This window comes from Struthio camelus, chromosome 2 (assembly GCF_040807025.1).
Source record: "Struthio camelus isolate bStrCam1 chromosome 2, bStrCam1.hap1, whole genome shotgun sequence".
Taxonomy (NCBI): domain Eukaryota; kingdom Metazoa; phylum Chordata; class Aves; order Struthioniformes; family Struthionidae; genus Struthio; species Struthio camelus.
The window spans coordinates 47,734,053-47,757,356 of record NC_090943.1 but is presented as its reverse complement, the minus strand read 5'-3'; the positions used below and the strand labels follow the sequence as shown (position 1 = coordinate 47,757,356).

Here is a 23,304-nt window from a genome sequence, read left to right as displayed (position 1 = left end):
CTTCTTGAACCCACAAATTTAGATGCTGGAGAGTAGAGAAATAAGATGTGCCCTCTGATAATCTGAGTGCCTTATGACTAGAAGGTGCAATAGTAGTTTAGGAAGGATATCGTTATTAGTCGATAAGCAAACAATGATTCCTTTAAAATGGCATAGCAGTGCAGCAAGCCTGCAGAGCAAGAATGTATGTTAGGTTTTGTGGGGGGGGGGGTGTGTGTGGCTTTGTTTGGGGGAGGGAGGGAGGTGGTGGTGCTGTATGTTTTTGTTGCCCCCCAAAAGATGTGTGTCACAGGAGTGAATAGTAACCCTCAGATGATTATTTCTCTTTCTCCCCATCGTGGTTTCTGAAGAGCTTGTTCTGGTTATCATATCCTGTGACGACTGCATGACTTTCTTATGTGGAAGAGTCGCATTAGGAAATATTTCTGTCTTCCTGATATACACGTTGCACATGTTTCCTCTCTCGTCTTTTCCTCCCTTTCTTTCCCCATAAGGTGGAAAAGATCCGTCAAGTCAAGGCTAAGTCGCTCTACTTGCAAGTTGAAAAGTTACGTCAGAACCTAAATAAGCTGGACAACACTATTAGTGCTGTCCAGCAGGTCCTGGAGGAGGGTCGTACCATGGATATTCTTCTGGCTCGGGACCGCATGCTGGCTCAGGTGCAGGAGCTGAAGAACGTGAGGGGCCTTCTCCAGCCACAGGAAGATGACCGGATCATGTTTACTCCCCCTGATCAGGCATTGTATATGGCCATTAAATCAATGGGCTTTGTCAGCAGTGGGGCTTTTGCTCCTCTGACCAAAGCCACTGGGGAAGGCCTCAAGCGTGCACTGCAGGGCAAGGTAGCCTCTTTCACAGTGATAGGCTACGACCATGATGGTGAACCTCGCCTTTCTGGAGGCGACATGATCTCTGCAGTTGTGATGGGCCCGGATGGAAACCTGTTTGGGGCAGATGTCAGTGATCAGCAGAATGGGACCTACCTGGTCAGCTACCGCCCACAGCTTGAGGGGGAGCACCTGGTGTCTGTGATGATGTGCAACCAACACATCGAGAACAGCCCCTTCAAAGTCGTGGTGAAATCCGGCCGCAGCTACATTGGTATTGGGCTACCTGGGCTCTCGTTCGGCAGCGAGGGAGACAGCGATGGTAAACTCTGCCGCCCCTGGGGTGTTAGTGTAGACAAAGAAGGCTACATCATTGTTGCTGACCGCAGTAATAACCGTATACAGGTGTTCAAGCCCTGCGGGACTTTCCATCACAAGTTTGGCACGCTGGGCTCCCGGCCTGGCCAGTTCGATCGGCCCGCTGGTGTGGCTTGCGACATCTCACGTAGAATTGTTGTGGCTGACAAGGACAATCATCGTATCCAAATCTTCACGTTTGAGGGGCAATTCATTCTGAAATTTGGGGAGAAAGGAACCAAGAATGGGCAATTCAATTACCCATGGGATGTGGCTGTCAACACGGAGGGCAAAATCCTGGTCTCCGACACAAGAAACCATCGTGTTCAGCTGTTTGGGCCTGATGGTGTGTTTCTGAACAAGTATGGCTTTGAAGGGGCACTCTGGAAGCACTTTGATTCCCCCAGAGGTGTGACTTTCAATCACGAGGGCCACTTGGTAGTGACAGACTTCAACAACCATCGTCTTTTGGTCATCCATCCAGATTGCCAGTCAGCACGCTTTCTGGGCTCGGAGGGTACGGGGAACGGCCAGTTCCTGCGCCCACAGGGTGTGGCGGTGGATCAAGAAGGGCGCATCATTGTGGCTGATTCCAGGAACCACCGGGTGCAGATATTCGAGTCAAATGGTAGCTTTTTATGCAAGTTTGGCACTCAGGGAAGCGGCTTTGGTCAAATGGACCGTCCTTCAGGTATAGCCGTCACCCCTGATGGCATGATTGTTGTGGTCGACTTTGGAAACAATCGAATTCTCGTCTTCTAATCTGTGTTTGAATTAGGAAGAAACTGTCTCAGGGAAATTCTTCTAAGAGAAAATGAAAAAATACAACGTTAATTCAAACCTACCTCATCTTTAATTTTTTTACAGATGAATGTACTTATCTTTTCTGCAGGGAGTGAGCCTGTAAAGTTGAATTCTATCTACCTCATTGTCCTCCCTTCCCTCCCCGGTTTTTCTCCCCCCTTCCCCTCCCCACATACTCACAGTTCAGAAAGTTTTACCTCTTCCCCCGGATGGGGTTTCATGCACAAACATGTGTTGCTGTGCACATTAGGTGATTTGTGTGGTGAATTCTGTAGACTAAGCCAAAAAGGCTCTATATAGTGTTGTGTTTCTTTCTTTTTTTTTTTTTTTTGATGGAGGGGAAAAAAAAGTAGTAGATATTTGTAGCGAATTTGTGTTCTTGATCATACTGCAGTTCTGTGGGCTGGGGACATGGGAGGGGGGAATTTTTTTGAATTGCTGCTGCAGCAGAGAACTTTTTCCTGTTCTCCTTTTTATACCTCAGTGTGTTTGATTTACTGGTGAGCAGTGTCTCGTTTCCAGAAGACTAAATGATTTGTGAAAGTGAGTGGGATTCACTTGCCAGAAAGAGCAAGTTTGCATCTTTTTTTGGCATTTCTTTGTATTTTTCCTAAAATGCAGTAATCAAACAGCACAAAGCAAAGCTGATAAAAATGCACACTATTTCTTTAAGTTTAAACCAAATTATTCATTGTAGTGGCTTAGTACAGTCATTATAAAGTTTAGATAAAAAACGAGGCTTCCTTTAATGTATCCTGTCCTTTGAGTATTTCTTTTACCCCTTTCACCTGAAAGTTAAGTTAGTTTCTTGTTTTTGTTTCTCTTTAAGTTGCTATTGTTTTTTATCAGTACGTGCAACTAATCTGAATAACAGCAGAGGTTACAAGGAGCATCGAAATAGGGAAAATCAAACCCTTGATTTAAGGTCGTTTCTTGTGAAATGACTAGTTTTTGTTTGTTTTTTCTTCCCCTCCCTGTAGAGAGACTTTAAGGGAATAAAGTTGAATGGATTTGTCAAAACAAAGTGGTACCTTTTTCCAAAAATAAGAATAAGCACAGCTTTGGAGATTCAGGGTGCGTTTCAGAGAAGTCCACAGCTTTTGTCTTTTAAAGAGGATTTCAATACCTCAGTCAGTGACAAAATATAATTCATCTCATCCTCTGCTTCCCTTAAGAGCTGGATTGAAATGTTCAGGAAGCTTTATTTTAGGTTTTAGGATGGTGCAGGCCTGTGGCCCTGTGTACTGTTCTGCTACAGATCCAAATGAAAAGTTACCAGCATAAGGCAAACTCGATCCACATAAAGCTTTGCTTCTTTATTTCAGGGCAGTACCAAAGAATTCTGTGTAAAATAAATTGATCCGATTCTTTAAAGCTTGGAGGTGGAGGGGGAGGAAATTACCCCTTTCAGGGATATAAACTTTTTCTGAGAAGCAGAGACTTTTTGGGAGAGTTTTGGGAGAATGGAGATCATCTTAGAGAACGATGTGACTTTGAGTCCCTGGAAGTCTTTAGTTTAATCTTCAGTTTCTTGCCTTCCACTTTAGCTGTTGTTAGTACTGATGTGGTCTCTAGAGAGCTACTGCTTCACCCTCTGGGTAAGAGCTTTGGTGGCAAACCGGAATGGTTAAAGTAGGGAACAGAAGGCTTTTCTGTCACACAGCGATGGAAGAGTTCACACATCAGTACTCCTCTCGGTGGAAATGCTGCGAGATTCACGTTGTTGTTTGCGAGAGAAGATCTCTGAAACATGAGCAAGGTTATTATCAGAAAGGCTGAAGTGCCTTACTGCCCTCCAAGGAAAGGGTTCATCTCTTTGCCAGCCACCATGCACAAAAGTGACCTGAGATTGAAAGGCTCTTTACAAGTTTGTGAGATATCACAAGGTGCACTTTCCTTGTTGCTGCTTTCCCCTCCAAGGAGTGTTAACGTTCTGGGTTTTGTAGAAATCCTGATGCTGTGTGCAGGCAGATAGCTGCCACTTAGAAGGAGGCTTAAACTAAAGGGCCGGAGAGAGACAGAGACATTCAGTGAGATGGCAAAACCCCTTTTAAAAGAAGGGTGAGAAAAACACCTTAATTAAGTAGGATAAAATAACTGTGCTGCCTCTTAGCCAAAGCCTCAAGGAAGCAAACTCTTCAAAGCAGTATGTTTCAGCTAGGCTTAATCTTAGGATAGCATGGTTTAAAAATAATCTTTTAAAGGATAATCTTTTATGGAGATGTCTGTCATTAAACTTGTGTGTGGCCACTCAAATTATGGGTATATGAGAAAGCTAATTTACATTTAATTCTTTCAAGTTCTACTTCTGTATGTGCCTCCCTTCTTGGTGGTGGCCTGCAATTGTGACAGATGTCCATGTTTGTCTTGTATTATTCAGTCCAAGAATTTGTAACTTGGGCTGTGAAAACTAATAAGCCTGCAAGACCTAGATACCAAAGAAAACTGGTTTAAAAAGCTTTAATGTTTAGTTTGCAGTGTTCTTGCATTTATCCTAACATGTCTTAATAACACCTGGTCTCCTCATATCTTGACCAGAGTGGCTGTCAGTGCTGGAGTATGGCTAGAAATGCTCTTGTGCTTTAATGCTTATTGGGGGTCTCCCCCCCCCCCTTCTCTGGGGCTTGGAGAAGGGAATTTGTTAAGAGAGGAAGCTAAGCATATGTTTGGCATCTTTGTGCTGAACTGCAGAAACATTCTTGTCTTTCTCCAGCCTGCAGTGCTTAGATGACGACAGACACTGAAGTTGCCCTTTGCTATTTTGTGTGGAGCCATTGCCTAAACTGCCAGGCCCGTTCCTCTCTCAGGAAGAGGAATGACTTGATCCTTAAGTTACCGTCTACTTAATTTGGTGGATTTGCCTACAAACCAAACAATTAGGCCCCAAGTTTTTGACCTCACATGTTGGGGAGCTTTTTAGTTTTAAAAGCACTACTACTGAGCTACCCAAAATAATTTCTAATCTATTTGTCATAGATAGTGCTAAGCACGCTTGGTCTCATTGAAAAGTAGTGTAGCTTGTAAAATGGAGTGTTTTATATGCAATGAAAATAAGTAGCAAAAATATTATACAAGCTTAATGCCAACATCAAATACATACCCCATAGGGGCTTTTTAAAAATAAGACATGGTTCATAAACAAGATTCAAACCTGACTCTGTTTGTTTCCATGCATGTTCTCAGGCTATGTATGTTCTCAGGCTAATGCCCCAGTGTTGTAATACGCATGGTAAAACAGTGTACAGAGGAAAAGCAAAGGTTTGAAGCTGGATTGCAGACCTCAAGTGTTCAGAGGAGTCTGAACTAGTAGAAATGGCCGGGAGAAAGGTGTGAGGTGAGCTTGTTCCCCTCTCTCAGCTCTAGCATTGGGGATCAACAGATTTGGATTAACAGACTTGTCTACTTTGAACTCCCAAAGGAATTTAACTATGCCAGGTTAAACCAGTGGCTCTCAGTAAACTTTTTGCCTGGTGAAACATTATCAGCAGTCAGATTCTCGCTGTTTCGGGTTCAGCGTATGAAGCAATCCTGCCCTTTCTCAGAACTGCTTAAGCAGGAATTTCAGCAGCAAACGAGCTGAAACAGCCGCAGTGCTCACTGCAGGTCCTTCAGATAACTTCACTCCTTTTATTTAGTACCCTTTAAGTATAGTTTATTTGGGAAGCCCATAAACCTAAACTATAAATAAGATGAGGGAAGGATAGCACCTAAAAACTAATGCATGTTAGGGCCAGGCATAACCAGGATGGGAGAAAGAAGAACAAGGTGCTTGGATATGGCATTCCTGTGGAATTGCTGGAAAATGGGCCCAGTCTGTTTAGAGCTAAATTTAAATGAAAATAAATTAATTTCTGAAGACAGCAGGTTTATAGGCTTATCTGGCCATATCTTATTTTACTACTTCTAATGATCATGAGGCTTCTGTGTTCAGTTCTGGTTTAAAAAAAAAAAAAAGTGCCAAAGTGTTTTTTATTTTTTCCTTTTTCTTTAAGGAGTGTAAGCCAAATGGTGCCAAAAGAAAATAGGGTATTTAAAAATAGAGATGCTTAGACAAACAGTTAGGAGCTGTATAAAAAACGAACACTGGTACTTGCTTTAGACAAATATTGTACCTTTGGTCTTTGAGTCCTTGGGAGTTTGAAACCCACTTTGCTGTGGTACAAAATGCACAACTAGAGATGCCACTTTTTTTTTTTTCCTTGAAGTTCTACCTCACTTTGCAAAACTAAATCATCTACCTCAATCATCAGACAGGTTTGAGAAATAATTGAGAATCTGCCTGGGGGAAGGATTCATCCTGCCTGTTGGACAAGCATTTTTGAATTGAAACAGAGATACTAAGTGTGTACAATGTGGTGACTTGTTGCTTTTTTTATTTTTCCACTGCTTGCCCGTGGAAATATTAAACTGCCCTTGCTAGAGAAACTGTAAATAAAACCAAATGTTCATCTGTTCAGGCACACTGGGCTGAGCAAACAAACACTTTTGAGATTGTTCCGTTTTCACTACGAAGTATGGAAATGTAAACTCTTTTCAGTATTATGACACTACTAGCTGACATGACATACTTCATTTTCATTTGCAGAGTTCTTATGTCCTTCAGACCTTTAGGTCTCCTCTCTACAAGAGAAAAACTTACTTTTATGCATGCCTACAAATATGTCCTGTTTGGAAAGACAAAGGTTATGATTTCTGTAAGCAATGCTATACCAAATGCTTGAAGGGAATAAGATACAGATTTTCTTTTTTTTTTGACTTGGTGATTGTATTTGTAGTTTTCTTGACACAATGGGATTTTTTCCACCATGACAGAACAACCAAGTTCCTATTCCTGGAGAGCAGTTTAGGTTCTGATATTCTTCGGAGAGGCAGTTTAAAACCAGTATGTTGGGGTTTTTATGCGACTTTAATAGTGACATGCAACATGGCCTGTGTTTTACCTGTGGAGTGAAGTTGCAGAAGCACATTATCACAATATTGTATTGAAAAATCCTTTTCCTCCCCTAGTTGTATTTGGAGGTGACAGAAGTGGGTACAGGAAATCCCTACTAATGATAGACTGTGTTAGGTTTGGTAAATGTTATGGTGGAAAATGTACATTGATGTCTCTAAGTGATCTTACGGGTTAACAAGCCAGATTGGCATCTTTTTCCATCATTGTTTAACCAGTAATGGTTCTAAAAATGCTTTGTGTACCTGCATGGTCTTAGACCTTCTATTAATGATTGTATCAACTTACAAACTCAGGTAGATAATTTTTTTTAAGCTCTTTTCGTAGAGCCTTACTGACTGAATGTTAAGTGTCTGTGTAGTGATGTAGTTAAGTATCTTCCTTTTGAACTACCAGACTAGTTTAAAAAAAAAAAAGTCCTTTTATAGGTTTGTAGAGTACTTTTCAGACAGTGTAGTAGCTCTTCCTTCAGAGGAGAGATGTCTGTTCCTGGGTTTTGTTTTTAGTTTCTTTTCTAAAATGACTAAGAAGTTTTTAACTAGTTTGTAAGGTGTGCTTAGTCACCTTAGTTGGTGGGGGTTTCTTACTGTATGTGACTATTGTTTGTACTGTGCATTACCTGTCATGCCTTGCTTCGTTAGTGCACAACTCCTTGCAAGTAGTGAGGGTGTTGAACGCATCCCTGCAGTTTAATGTGGTCTTTCTTGTTCAGGCATCGAATGAGTAGAAACTGGAAGCCTTGAGAGCAAATGGAGGCTGTCCGAACGAAACCAGTGTGACAAACTTGCGTTTTTCTCACCTTGTTTAATTGACTGTAGATGTATGGCTCCATTTTATACAATAGTAATTAAGTTTTATAAGTATTGTTGCCTTGATGCAGGTTGGCATCAGGATCCAGAATGATTGTTGTGGTATTGGGCATCTTGAGCCAATTGGTTTTGTAGTTCCCTGTTCTGCTGCGGTTGTATTTCTCTTTCACTTTAGTAATTAATCATGCTGCTCTCCTAATAATAATAAAAATGTCTTGGCAGGACAGACAGTGCTCTGCTTTTAATGAGCTGCTCAGAGCATTTATATCTAATTGATAATGAAACAGGCTCTGACAACAATTCCCCTTCTCCAAAAAGGGGCATCACATTTCTACTTGGGCAAAAAGTGACGTTTTTAAACTTGGGATGTTGAGTACCACAGAGAAGGAAGCATGACAGGTTATGTGCAAATTTTTAGGTAGGATAAGTGAGCAAAATGTTAGAACTCTTGTGTTAATGGAGGCTTCTGAATGTATCTTTGTGGTCCATAGGGAAGGCTGAAGGATGTAGCAAGGAGATGATGTATCAGCTACTGGCAGCCTTAAAACAAAGTCAGTGTCTCTCTGGACTTTAAAATGTTCCTATGCAGTTTATTTTATTTTTGTTTAATCAAATAAATGTGAGGAGTTTTTTCATGGCAAGTTTGTGTATGTGTTTCAATGTGTGTATGACTCTGACAGCCAGAGTCATCTCTATTGTCAGGATGCAAAGGGGAGAAAATTCTTCAGGATCTGAACCTGGCTGCTTTCAGTTAATGACACTGTTAAATGCTCAAACCGGAGGCCCTTGCTTTGAAAGAGGAGTGGAGGAGGAATGTTAGGTACTACAGAGAAAAGTGTTTCAAAAAAAAACCCAAAACAGGTAATTTTGATGCAGTGTCAAACTTGCTTGGCTTGGCTGTTCTGCTCAAAACAACTGCCTTACTCCAGTCACGGAAGCAAGTGTTTTGTTACTAAGCTCCTCACCTTTACTCCATGTATCTTTTTTTTTTTCCCCCCACCCACCAACCAGTAATTTGCCAGAAAGTTCCTGTTCAACCTTGTTCAGTCCACCTGTGGAGTTCTGTTTATTCACCTTGGCCAACTGCAAGTAATGCTTTAGAAGTAACACCACACTAGCCCATTTAATAGCACATCAGACATCTTGTAGAGTGGATTACTGTGAATATCAGTTATCCTACCTGACAGGTATGTTTTAAGGAGCACCTTTTCTGCTTTACTGCTTTAGAAGAGGTGTTGAAGGGGAAGATGCTCCTCAGCGAATAAGATCTGAGAATTAAGGCTGCTGTCTACATGCCAAGTGGTGGCAGATAAACATTTCTCAAAAAATGTTGACTACGCTGGCTCTTGGGAACAGAACTGCACCCTGGTCCTGGCTGTGTGCAACAGTGGTGGGACAGCTCAGTATCCTTGTGTGCTCACTTCATCTTCCATGTCCTGGAGCAGAGCCCTCATCCCTCCTTCCTGCTGGGTGCCGTGCCTTCATAAGCTGGAAGGACAAAGGGTTGGAGACCTCCTGAGGGAGGAGGAGGGGGAAAAGGCTGCTCAGGTGAACTTCAGGACAAATGTGACCAGCTTTGCAGTAGAGAGGACTCTCTCCTTGTTCACTTGGCTTCTCTGCTTTCTCCCTAAAGAAAACTAGAACCTGGCTTTGATGCTATCTGCCTGAACTCACAGGGGCTGGTCCCTAAGCCGCCTGGGATGGTCCCGGCACTGCTTAACCCACCCCCTCTCCACCTTCTTGCCAAAGCCTTTAGTACTGAGTTTGGGGGCTGAAAGGGGCTGGGGTAGTGGCACAGGGCTACCCCCACACCTAGCAGGGAGCAGGGTGAAAGGAAGAGAGGGGAGCCCCTGGCTCTGCCTCCTGCCCTGGTGCAGGGGGGCGAGATCAGGGCTTGCTGGGCTCCTGGATGTCAGGGCAGGGGGCGGGCAGTGAGGAGAGGGACTGTGCCCGAGCCTGTGTAAGCACTGCTGACGCTTCTGCCTTAACACAGTACCAGCACTTGCAGTTTCATTTGCTCTTCACTTTAACATCAAAGCCTAAAAGAAACAGCAGGAAAAGACACCATTGGGATGCAACTCTATGGCAGGAAAGCACAGGGGTCCCTGAACATGCTCTTCCTATAATTTTTTTAAGTTGAAATACGAAGCAGCTCAACCAGCCACCAGCACTAACCCCTCAGGTATGCAGCAGTGTGGAGGAGCAGGGAAAAATAATCCCAAAGCAGCTGTGGGCCCTGCAGCCCTGGGGAGCAGTCTGGCAGCAAGGCGTTAGGGATGAGTGGGGCTGCTCACATGCAAATACAGCTGCGGGGAGATGTGCAGTAGCTGGGGACCAACAACTGCATCCTTGGTGGAGCCCCGAGGGCACTGTTGCCTGCCTCCTGGCAGAGCCGGGAAATGCTGAAAACACAGTATTAGATTTTTTTTTTTTTTTTTTTTTTTTGCATGTGAATACCCTGCATTCCTTGGGGGGGGGGGGAGAAGAAGCTTCCCTATTCAGGAGCCAAGACCACACAGCAAGTGTCTTTAACCTTTTTTGTATTTGATTAGTCAATCTACTTTGACTTGAACGATGTATCAGCTCTCTCCCGCAACCTCCAAAAGAAAATATATCAATGGCTCCTTCCTAAATATCAGACATTGTTAGAAATCGGACCGCATTGCTTGCTCCTGCCAGAGGGAGGGAAAAAAAAAACAAACCCACCACCCATGCCACTGCCTGCATCAACTGATTGGAAAGTCATTGAACTACTTAGAGCTGAGCTGTTCATTATGCCAAAAGCTTGGGGGGGGGGGTGGATTAGAGTAGCAATTCATTTGCTTTTCTTTTTTTTTTGGTTGGTTTGTTTTGGGTTACAGCGCCCTAGCTGTTTCAAGCCAACTAGTGCTCTGTTATGGGCTTACTAGTGGTCGGCTCATGGGCCAAAGAGCTGTAGTCATTCAGCACCTTGCAGCATAAATTTACTAGTGTGCTGCTGGCATCTGTGGGTTGTTCAGTCAAGCTCTTAGCAGAACCCACTTCTATATGACTCTGTGACAGGCCCTTGGGGGCCCGGGGGGGGGGGGGGGGGGGGCTCAAGTTAAGCACTGAGAGCAGAACTTGTCAGACCTGCAGCCCCTGTTGTCCTAATGCCATTTGGGTAAGTAAGTGACCTTCCCCGTCAAGGCACTCTGAGGGGCTGGAGGCAAAGTACAATGCCAGCAGTGAGGCAGCACAGCAAGATAAGGCCTTATCCCAGCTGCCCATAGGCGATTATCTGGACAAAGTCTCAGCCTAGCCGGGGGGGGGGGGGGGGGGGGGGGGGGGGAGCCACACACAAAACAGCCAGGGAGGGGAACGCCAGGAGACAGAGCCCTGCATTCCACCTGCACCCCAATAGCTCATGGCTAGATTAAGCCCCAAGGCAGGAAGGCTCATTTCTTTCATTGTTTGCATTAAGTAACCAGAGGGTCCTTGTAAATGCTGCTTACGCCTTTTGGGCTGAGCTGAGAAATGTTCCCAAGAATAAGGACCACCCTCTGCTCTGCCAATGCACATGCACAACCCCCCCCCCCCCCCCCAAAAAAAAAAAAAAAAATGCGTGCTACTCTACCTGCACCATTGCCTGTGTTCAGGAGGGTGCAATCAATAAAAATTACTCTAGCAGCGGCACCACCACTGCCTGAACCGTAGCACCCAGCACTGCTCCTGTCCATACAGCACCTCCCCCCTGCCCTGTTTGGCACTGATCCCATTGCAGCAGAAGCTGGCACACTTGGTTCAGGCCCTGTGGCCAGCCAGCTTCTTCCCTTCTCTCCCATTTCAGGAGGCTGCCTTTTGGCTATTACCACCCCTTTTTAAGACCCCCTTTTTTAAGGCAAGGGCCCTCTGGTTCACACTACAGGAGCATGAATGTCTGTAAGCAGAAGAGGCATGGGGGCTCTCTCCTGCTCCCTCTCTCTCACATATCCCTCCCACCCCCACCCCAGTTTCACACTCAAACTACATCATGTAAGGCTCCACACCCCCTTCAACACTTCTGAACTAGAAAGGGGCCTCGCTGGCTTGTAGTAATGCTATATAAACCCCTTATGCCAGGAGGGGGTATAGACCAAAACTGCTTGGCAGTGCACTGCAGCAAATGCTTGAGGTGAGTTAAGGGCCTCGGTTCCTTCCGACACCATACATAACCTGTTCAACCCTGCAAACTGGCACAGCTTTCAGGAGCGAGACCTCACCAGCAGAGCAGCTATAGCCTGTAGCACAACTTCCCTTTTTAAGGAAGATCGAACAATACTGCTACAGCCAGGCACGGCAAAGCAGGCTGCCTTGCAGAGGCTGACACAGTTTGGCTCATCTGCAGTACAAGGCACCAGGGCCTTGCATAGGAAGCCCTAGAACTGCACTCCTCAAGTTTAAAATGAGAGCCTAACATTGCCCCTCTTCCACTCAACAGCAAGCAGAAGAACAAGCTCAGCTTTAGATGAGCCAATAGGTTATTTGGTTTGTGTTCCCCAGCCCCAAGGCTGAAGGGGGTGGCAGGATTCAGCTTCACGTGCACCAAGAACAGACTCTGGGCTGCCGCAGGTTAGAGCACTAGAGCAAGGGCGCACAGCACCACAGGACAAGCAAAGCCAGGCAAAGACTCTCCTTTGAAGAATGAGTTTAACTTAGATAAAACACAAGGGCCATAGCCCCTCCACTGCAAAACACAGTGCAACAGAGTAATGTGGTTTGCCTTTCAGTTACTTGCCTCTCATCTACTCCCCTTCGAAAGGACAGAACTTACCCATTTCTTTCTTTAACTACTTTTTTTGCTAAGTAAACTGCCATTCATGTTTAAAAACAGATACTGACCTCTATTCCTTTTCAAAATAACTTTTACAAACACCTCCAAGCATGCCCTTTTGTTCAAGTGTTTTATTAAAAATTTACACAAATGAACACACTCCAGTAATCCTGGTATCCAGGTGTCCTAGGTTAAAAAAATATACAAAATCCCAGGCCCTCATGGGAAGGGCAGCAGCAGGCTCAAGCAGGACCTCACTTCCTTTGAACAGTAGTGAAAGCTGGCATCTGAATGGGCTGGATTGAGTGGACCGGCTGAAAAACAGGCTTCTTCCGCATGTCAGAGAGTGTTTTCACAGAAGGGAGAAGCTGGTTTCTCTTGATGATCTGCAATGCCAGCTGAGTGTTACCTACAAGACAACTTTCAGTTAAAAACAATACCTTTGTACATAACCGGTTCACAAATCACTGTCCTCAGAACACAGCTGAAGAGCTGGGGATTCAATTCCCTGCCAGTGCGGGGCCTGGCAATCTCCCTGGTCAGTGAAATGCTGGTATAGATGTTAAAAACACATTAAACAAAAAGTTAACTTGAAACAGCAGTATTGATTGATTCTACCTAGTTTTAGCTGTACTTCACAAGAGACATCAAGCTTTAACCTCAGAGCTAGAGGACACCACAGCACCTTCTGAACTCCTGAAGGGCACCTTTTCTCACTCCCATGCCCGCAGTGAGACTCTGGATCCACCAGTTCCTCACAACTTGACAGTACCAGCAGTATTGCAAGTTTCAAGCGTGAACACAAAACTGTTCTTAAAAGGAGAAAACCAACTTTGAACTGCATGGATCATCAAACAAGTAACAACATAATTGGAAAAAAACCAGCTCTCTTTTAAAAATTAAACCTATGAAATTGTAGGAGAAAAAGTGGCAAGTTCTGAAAAGAAAATCTCTTATCAAAGACTGCCCTTTCACAAAAACTTTGCTATCTGTGGAACAAAAAATAATGTCTTTAGCCCCTTTCAGTTTTACTTAGAGGGAAGGAAATCCCACTTCGTACTCTTTTCTGCTCCATACTTTTTGTTTAGAGGAACAGATTTTTCCAAAATTCCACTTAAAAACATCCGTGTAAGAGAATCTTTTTTTTTTTTTTAAATCTCAATTCTGAATCCAACTGCTCAAGTCCTCCCCTTGCTTGTAATGCAAGATAACTAAAGGGGAACAAGTACACTGAGCATTTCATAGCACCTGGATATTAAGGGACAGGCCCATGGCATCATCAGTGGCGCAGCTGTACCAGTCTCCTCACACACAGTTCAAGTGCAAAGTTTCCAGTTACCCATCATGTAGGTTTTTCATGAAAACAGGGTGACCCTTCAAGAAGGATTATGGAACAGGTAGTTACCACTGTTACGGGCTTGGCTTCTGTACTCGTCCCATAGCCTTTGACATGGCTCGTGAAGCTTGGATTTTAGCCACTGCCCTTTAATGAGAAGCCATTCAAGCCCCCTTTTTATTGTACAAACCTCATCAAGGAGGCAAAAACCCTTACTACTCAATCTTCAGTTTCCCACAACTCAGTAACTGATGGGGTTTTACTGGACCTTTCCAATGCCACTGATTTCTGGACAAAGATAAAAGTATGGAAGATTTTTGGCCCAGAAGATGAATGTTTAGAAAGTCAGGAGTGTACAAGGACTGCGATGTACCGTGTTTTACAGGCATAACAGTAGGAACTGCCAGGTGGCTACTACATTTGAGGCCAACTGCCTTGTACTAACATGCTCACTGTTAGGAAGCCATAAGAAACCAAACATTTGCAAATAACTGCTCTTCCAACGATTCCATGGAAGCAGGAGGCATGTACATGGAGCCACAGCAATGTAAAATGGTGACAAGGCCTAAAGGGTGTGATTCAAAATACCGGCACAGTGTAAAGACCATGAATGATAACACTACCCTCTTCCCCATGAATCCCAAATCTAAGTCTACAATACATTTCAAAACTTAAGTTCTAACATTTCCCTATGAATGTTAGTTGCAAACTTAAAAGAAAACAATGTATAATACCAAAAATGCCTGAATGTTGAACTGAATGTTGAACTGAATTCAACATTGCAGTTCACATACATTACAGTTCACATACATTACAGTTTAATAATGTTGAGGAAAAAACAATCAAGTTCTTTACCATTCTGTAATTCAAGATACACAGCCAGTAGAATAGCCTCTGGAGGGATCTCTTTGGGATGGATCAGTGAAGCAGCCTATTGTAAAAGAGAAGGATGAGGAGAACAAGCACTGAAGACACAAACATCCTGCTTAAAGAAAGAGCCCCTTGACAAGACTGTTAGCATCATCTTAGGTAGGAAGAAAAAAAAAAAGGCAAAAATTCATAAACTAAGATTCTTCCAAACTAATACACTCCCATCAGATTCATGCATGCAAGGAGAGATTGAAAGATTATCTGCCTTGTAAGATAGTTAGCAGCACCATCTGCTCTATACTTATGCCATTGCGAGTCAGACCCTCTTCACATTTTAGTCTTAGTGGAAGTGGGAAGGAGAAAGAAAAAAGGAGAGTGCTACCAGCACTCTGAAAGGAAAATGTTACTCCCCTCCTCCTCATCCTTTGCATTCCCTCTTGTTAGGTCACTGACCATCATCATCATATTTGTGGTTAAGTATCACAGTGTTTCTGCTGGGAAATGCCCAGCCATGAACAGAAGCAAAAGACAAGATAAAGCAGGGAGGGTGAGATTGTGTTAGAACTCATTTCTCTCCCCCACCTCTGAAACTTGCTGTTTTCAACTACATTTCAAATGAGTACATTTGCTATTGCCAGTACAAGGATGACTCATGAACTCAGCAAGATTTAATCCTGCAAGTACAACTTTTCCGTAAGTGCCCAGTCCAGCAAGCAGGGGCCAAAAAAAAGTTAAGCAAACCACCCCACATTTGTCTCTATTAATATATACACATAAATTGTGTTTGAGACTGACCCAGCTTCTGAGAAAGAGAGAACACATCTACACAAATGGCAAAAAGGTAACAGGACTGATTCCATATTAAAAACAGGTCCAAGATGATGATTTGCTACAGGGATACTTGGTGCTTGCACCTACATCTTTCCACAAGAAGCTGATGGCAGAGCTGTTCACTTTTTAATACCCAAAGAAGCCATTTAGTTACCAAGCCAAATAACTATCAACTGATCTGGCCATCCACTTAAACCTGTTAGGGAAAAGTGATCACCACATTCTTTCACATCTGGCAGTTGAAGATTAACACCCATAGACACAGATCTACTCTACTTAAGGAGAGAGAATGAGCAGGGCCTGACAGACCTGATCTTAGCAGATCTTACTGGGGACACAATTTGACCATTGACAACAGGATCTTTTTCATCCCTCCAAAATCTCAACTCTTCTTAGGGGATAGTGGGAATTATGGGAGTATAAGAATTAGGAAAACTGCAATCCAAAAGCCAATCACTTTCCTCAATTCTAAAAAACATCCTCCAGGCACGTAAGTTCTACAAACTTAGGCAATCACCGCTTTCTGTCTCAAAATAATTTCCATGCAAAGGTTAATATCTGCAAGCATTCAGGACCTGACCTGCGGTACCACCCTGGCTTAAGAAATCCGAACCAGACAGTCTTTCTCAGGTGGTTTTCAGAACGAACAACTGGTAAGTAAACAAATTTAAAACTACCCTTACAGACAGTTTTAGACAAATACTGATGAGTATAAGCCTAAAGTCCCACTCATAACTGACCTATAACTTTATAATAATTCCTTTGGCTTTTATTTTGTAGCTCATCATAGCCCAACTTTACCTGCCAGGTGAGTCACGAACCTCCTTCTAGCAATGGATGTGCGCTCTCCACTGTGCTCCCTCATACAATACAGCTGTGTCCACTGTGCATGCGCAACAGAATTAGTGTGAGCATGCAGAACAGAACTGACACTTCCCAAATGCACTGGATTTATTGTAGACGCAGAGACCAACTATGCTGCACATGCACTGATGGCCTTACATTCGTCTGCGCTTTACAGCCCAAGCACAAACACCTGCCCAACCCTAAAAAGCCTTGGGAGGAAAAAAAGTAAGAAGGCTGCCTTAAGCTGTTGAGAAGAGCTTCAGAGAACGTGAGCCTGTTCAGCTATACTACTATAAAGTAATCTGGAAGACCACTGTTGCAATTTACAGCTTAATAATGTATTTGAGTAGTCTTCTTGACAGACAAGAATGACTGCAAAAAGAGATGGACACGTTGAAAGAGATCAGTCCCAGCCACGGGAAGAACTGAATGCACAGAGCAAGTTAAAATGGTGAGTTTCAAAAGCAGTAAGTACCTCAAAATTCTTGAAAAAAAGGTAGGTAAGAACTCTACCTCCAGCAGAATTCTAGTTTGTTCTCACAGCCCTGAAGTTAATAACTTAGACTAGCTGATTAAAGAAAAGTACACTCAAGGCCCTCAAGAACTTCCTTCCCTGAAATATGATGATTACTATTGGATCTTTAAAAAAAGGATAGAAAAAGTGAAATGGCTTCTTAGTCACATTCCACTGTTTTGATATGATCTAGTGGGGGGAAAACCCTCCCATTGTCATATTCAACTCTTCACACAACTAAGAAGTTTGAAACACCCTGAAGTTATTTAATATAGACTGGTCATAAAGACAGAAGAGAGCTGCCATCACAGCCAAATCAGCAAATAAAACTGACCTATGAAATGAACAGTACTGGCAGTGACGTGAAGGGCACTTTGAAGGAAGTGCATTTGTCCGTTAAGCTGTCATGAGGTTTGTTTTACGTACCTGATGGAGACACTTTCGGGCTTTGTCATATTCACTCCTCAGGCAGTAAGCACTTCCAAGGTTAAACAACATCATCGTTCGTGCAGATGTGACTGAACTGGGATAACACTGGGGGGTCTGCTTGCCAGCTACAATTAAAAAAAATTCACACTTTCATTCTGAACTGGCCAAGGTCAGTTCCAGTACGCTGCTGAATATGATGGCTGGTACTTACAAGATTCCATCGCTTCATTTTCGCCTTTGTCAGACCCTAAAAATAAACAAACAAAAAACCCACAAAAACCATTATGTTCTGTGAGCTTCTTTTTGTAAAGCTTATTACAAAAATTATAGTTTCATGACAGCAGATACAAATTTGATTCTCCCTTCAGGGTCTGACATTGAAGGAGGAGAATCTATCAGTTTGTTCTGAAGTCTACATTACTCAAGGCTTCCTATCCTTAACGTTTTTGTTCCTCTAAGAACTTTTTAGATCTGCAGATGGGTATTGAAGCTTAAACTGCAGACGCATCACTCGGATCACAGCTGCTGTAGAACTAATTATCCAGATGAGCTCTGAAATACTTTTCTGTTACAGAATACACACTCCCAACTGGAAGTGTTGCAAAAAGATTAAGATACAGATTAACTATGTTCTACCCATTCCTATCTCTCAATAACACAGTAAGTGGACTTGACTCATACTCCAAAGCCTGGTTTAGAGACTAAAGAGCTGGATGAGATAAGGTAGGAAGCCCAGGCTTAACTGTAATTGCATATTTAACAAAAGAAGCTTTCAAAAATGATGCTTAAACAAGCCAGAACACTACAATATACAGGCCTATTTATATTAGAGCATTAGCCACTTCAAAGGAATGACGAACATGCAAAAGACAAACCCAAAACAAAGAACTGAAGAAAGCCTGGAAAAAAACTAAGCTTTTACAACAAGATGTCTTAAACATCATTATATTTGTGTATAGAAAGTTACAGCAGGAAGGCAGCTGAAAGCACAACCAGTTGTAATCAAGTGTGGCTTCACTAACCTTGATCCTGCTCGTTTGAAGAGATCCCCAGGGAAACATCAGTGACGTTCTCGGGGTTCAAGTGAGTGATGGCATCAGATATTCTGTCTAGAGAGATGAGAGCTTCTGCTGCATACAAATGCCCAAGAAACCTGCAAAACCAAAGGATCAGCTACAGATGTCAGTGCAACGACCCCCTGATTCACTGCTATGTAAGAGACATTGAATGCAATTTTTAATTCTAAATTTAAATTCAAATTTAAATCACAGAAACTGATACTTGGGACATCAGCATGGAAGTTAGCTTACTTACAGAAGTATTGCCATAATACCTAATTCTGCCATTTGCTGATTTTAGGCCCAAACTTTGCAAAACTTCTGCACCTGAATAATGACAAGTAATTCATGCACAGGAACCACCATTCCAGAAAGACAGCACCTTGGGATGGCTTTATATCAGAGAAGTAAAAAGTAATTCCTACGGGAACACCCCTGGGATATTGATACATGTATAAATTGAGATGTTAAGTGACATTACATTCAATAATAACTAAATTAATGCTGTAAGATAAGATAGCTGCATTATAAATTTCTAAGGACAGCAGCTACACAGGCTTGTCCATAGGGCACAAATGCCTTTCCAGTTGCAGCTTTTCCAAAAGAATCAGACAAGTTTGACATTTCTAGTTCAGCTAATCAGCAACTTTCCTTTCCAACTTAGGAACAGGAGGATTCCCGGTTGATTGAGGACACAGTTTGCAAATATTTAATCTGAAACAAAAGTTGAGTAGAAAAAGTTCACGCTCGTTCTATGCAGCTGTATGTAGTACATTTCAAATGAACTGTATAGCTAGTTGTGATGAATTACTAAACATCAGGCAAAATGAGTTACCTATGCCACATACAGAGAGGCAAAAGGATTTTTATATCAATCAACCAACCATCCAAAACAACTTTTCCCTTTAGATCTGTTACAGCGTGCATGACTTCCTAGATACAATTTTTTTCACTTAAAAAAAAAAAAACAACAGGAATCCCTGATCTGCAGTATTCCTGTATTCCTGATCTGCACAAAAGTTAGTTTTCTGGGACTAAGATACGTAGCTGTCTTTGCCTTTACAAATAATGTTACGTAGCACTAATATTGCCTTCACAAAATTGTGTGTTACCTTCCAACCTCCTCTAAAATCTTGCTTACAGAATGACCGTGCAAAAAGATGATCTCCTGCAGCAGTCTCAAGCAAGGAAGTCAAATAAATTGATTGACATGGATCATTTTAGAGTATATGCTGCCAGCATAGAGCAATAAGTATGTGTTACAGCTTGCTCTCTGTGCGGTACCTGCTTTGAAATATATCATTACTGTCATAAAAACCTCTCAGTTATTTCATCCTGTGTACGACCTAAGAATTGAATGCACAAACAAGGTGAAAAGGATGGGGCTAAAGTTCCCTTTTTGGAATTCTCAGAGATATCTGGGAACTGGTGAGCAGAAGCAGAACAAGTTTTGAACGTCTTCCCAAAAATACAGAACGTCAAACGAGAACTGAAAAAGTGAAACCTGAAGAACAGAACCTGTATCAGCAGCAGCAGCAACGGGCGCACCCAAGCTCTAGGGCCCTACTGCCTGAACAAGCCCAACCCTCTCAGGAGGCAGTTTTCACGAGCAAGTTTCCAGCAGCACGCTGGCTTATGCGGTTGTCCACACCCAGCTGTGGATTCCTGCCCCCTGTGCCGGACCAGCTCAAGCACGTGCAGCCCCACAGCGAATCAGGTCCTGCCACTGAATGGGAACCACGGCTGAAGATTAACAAACAGCAACAAAAGCTGTGGTAGAATCCAAATTACATGGAATTCATATACAAACAAGAGGACTCACGTTCCTGTGGGTCAATAAACATTTTGGCAGAGCTTCAACAAGAACAGAAGCAGGCCAAGCAATTCAACTCTTTGCATCAGATATAGAATTGGCAAGCAGTTACAGACACTGGAAACTTCAACTCAGCTCTCTCCAGCAGAAAACAGGGCTGAGAAAGAAGAAATGGTTATGTCAGACTTACTTAAGGGACCCTGACAACTTTGGCTGCTGAAGAAGCTTATCCGCATGATTCAATGCCATAAGGTTATCACCCAAAGCCAGAGCAACGTAAGCACTACAGGCAAGTATTGAGCACCTGGAAGGGGGAAAAAAAAAAAAAAAAAAAAACACACACACACAAGGGGGGGAGGGGGAAAAAAAGTCAATATGTTAAATGGAGAAGTCTACGATCCCAAATGCAACTGTGCAATTTCTTCTTAAACAAGTGTCCAGCAAAGCCAGATAAAGCCATCCTAATGGTATTTACCTATAGAGTTAAAAAAAAGGATAGAAGCAAGAGCAAACTGCACACAGTCCTCTGCTACACTATTGATATGACTAAAACCATTTTAAATATTTTATTTCATTTTCATGCAGCAACATTTCAGACTTACAGATTTATGCAGAAGATAATGTGAGCAGCATTTTTATTATCTATGGAGTTAATATGAAGTTAGGTTGTTAAATAAATGGAAGGAATATCCACATACAAATGTAAAGTGCCATACAGCATCACTACATTTACATTTAGTTCTCAGTGGAAGTTATTTTACATTCAAGAAAAGCAGCATTTGGAATTACTGAACCATTATGCCTCTCAGAAAAAAGCACCTTTGAACTATGCTCCATGAGCCAGCAACAGCAAACATGTAAGAGATTTAGTCAGGTTTAAACACATTTCACTCTAAAAGTGGTCACTGAACGGAATATAGGTTTTCGCGAAAACAAAATGCAACAATTTTCACTCATCAGCAACCATCCAAAAACTCACTCACTCAATTCCACTTTGGTTTGGGGAAAGTGAAAGACATTTAAGAGTTAACGTAATAAATCATAAACTTTCAGTAATGCCTTTATATCAAACTACAAAAGAAAAGAGCTAGTCTTTATCTGTGACCTAAATCACATTCTCCGAATTAGGAGATACATACAACATGCTATACAGGTATAAACCAAGGACCACCAGTGTGTGCTCACTAAGACTTTGAAATTCTGATCATTAAAAAAGTGATAAACAGGTAGACCTCACCACAAATGACCTATTTTTCCCCCCCATGAACGGTCTCCCTGTCCCATCCCTTTTTTTTTTTGCCTTTGATTTTTGTTTGTAGTTCTCTGCCATCCCCTTCTGATGCAAGTAAGGGTAACAGACTGTGGATTCTGGTAACACACAATCCTAAAGATCTCCTTGAACTACAGATACATTGCAACAATCGATTACATTGTAACATATTTCACACTGATAATTTTACAATGTTTGTACACAAGGAGACAATAAAGCCTACAGAACTGTAGTTACAATTTGAAGTTTCCAGATTTGTGGTAAATTGAGAGCTGTACTCCTCCGCCAGGAGTCCGACTGATAGGTGGCATTTTGTTGCTGTCAGACTTCTGTATGCTTCCAAAAGCACAAAGTCTTTGACCGCTCTTGTAATGAAATCTTAACTACTCACATCTTCCATCTTCAAACAATAATCTCACCTCAGGATGTCATCATTAGGCCAAGCTTTACAGCTTGTAATAATTTCCCCTCCATATCCCTTCCCTCCCCCTTAACAAAGCGCTTGGGGATATTTTCCACTTCGTAAGACATCATTCACGCAGGCTGCCTTGTCCTCAGGGCATAAACCTCTGCTTGCCTTGCCCCGGGACTCCTCGCTGCGCGCACGGACTCTGCTCTGCTCCGGGGAGGACAAGGGGATCCTCTTAGCGAGGTCTCACGTTGGGAGACTTGCAAGGAGAGCGTTCAGCTCCCCTGCCAGTAGGTGGGCTATTACAGCACCAACCTTCTGGCAACTGTCAAGCCCACTTTTGGTCCAGCAGTAAGTCATGTAATTCATGGCAGGACCTGGGGTGCCTTTATTCCTGTTTCCCAGGAGGCATGCACTTTAATTATGCACAAGCAGGATAAGAAACTTCTCCAGTGTTTCTCCCTACCCCCCACTTCCTCTTTACCATGCCCAGATGTCACATCAAATCTGAACACATACAAAAGCTTTCAAGAAAGAGAGAAAAGCTTCCCCCCAGCTCAAGTCCTGAACCTAAAATATTTCTGAAAGATTGCTACTGTGGAAAGGGGGAGGGGGGGAGGAAAAAAAAAAAAAATCAGTATAACGGACTACTTCCAACTGGCCTCTTTTCTTCTCTGCCTCAAGGAAGCACAACTTTTAAACAAGCAGAGATGCTAAGTTTCATCAGTTAAATACCTTTATACACAAGTCTACGCCTGTAAAGGTAGTTGCTACTGCCCTTTAAGTCAGTATTTGTCTTCTACTCATTACAACTTTTTAAAAGCTTGTTTTTATTTTTGAGAGTGCAAATTCAAACAAAAGACGCACTCGAATAATACAAGAAATAGCCCAGCGAAACTGAAACCCATTACCTCCCCTCAAAGGGCTCATCACCAGTTAAGATCCCAAAAGATTCTCTGATTGTAGTCATCTAACGAAGAAGAAAACATTCACGTTTTCTTACTCGCAGTATTATTCTTATCACACACTTGGATTCTTTGTTGAACCAGCTAAACCAAACGCTCAGGAGATCTGACAGTTAATCGGAGCAGAAGAATTGCACCACAAGGGAAAAGACAAACTAGTTTTTCACTCCAGTCAGGATTCTGACAAAACTCCACAGGTTGCCTTTAAGCACAGGAGACTTCCAGCATTACTGAGCCTCTGCGCTCCCGAAATAAAACTGCCTTTGCACTAGGAAAAAGAAAAATGTTTTTTTAAGCTGCCAGATTATGTCAAACCACCTCTCGTATAAGTCTAGGCAATAAGATTTGTCAGCCCACACTGACTGCAAGTTTACAGAAACTGAACTAGACGTTTGAATTAGCTTAATCCACAGGAAAAAGGCTAACCAAGGCAAACCCAGTTGC

The 23,304-nt window shown here is 42.7% G+C and overlaps 2 protein-coding genes across 10 annotated transcripts in view; one reads left to right on the top strand and one right to left on the bottom strand.

The window, feature by feature from the left end:
* TRIM71 (tripartite motif containing 71) overlaps positions 1–8,387 on the top strand; it is a 62,173-nt gene extending 53,786 nt beyond the window's left edge. The window contains exon 6 of the mRNA XM_068935527.1: positions 495–8,387. Coding sequence (XP_068791628.1) covers positions 495–1,946 — 1,452 coding nt within the window. The 3' untranslated portion in view covers positions 1,947–8,387. The remainder of the gene's footprint in view (positions 1–494) is intronic.
* Positions 8,388–12,635: 4,248 nt separating this feature from the next.
* CNOT10 (CCR4-NOT transcription complex subunit 10) overlaps positions 12,636–23,304 on the bottom strand; it is a 38,617-nt gene continuing 27,948 nt past the window's right edge. For 7 of the 9 annotated variants that reach the window (XM_068935524.1, XM_068935525.1, XM_068935517.1 and 4 more), the window contains 6 exons: positions 20,407–20,520; positions 18,368–18,498; positions 17,557–17,592; positions 17,343–17,470; positions 14,711–14,786; positions 12,636–12,928 (listed from right to left, as the gene is read on the bottom strand). In XM_068935524.1, coding sequence (XP_068791625.1) covers positions 12,774–12,928; positions 14,711–14,786; positions 17,343–17,470; positions 17,557–17,592; positions 18,368–18,498; positions 20,407–20,520 — 640 coding nt within the window. In that variant the 3' untranslated portion in view covers positions 12,636–12,773. The remainder of the gene's footprint in view (positions 12,929–14,710; positions 14,787–17,342; positions 17,471–17,556; positions 17,593–18,367; positions 18,499–20,406; positions 20,521–23,304) is intronic. The other 2 variants (XM_068935518.1, XM_068935519.1) reach the window with 2 other exon arrangements.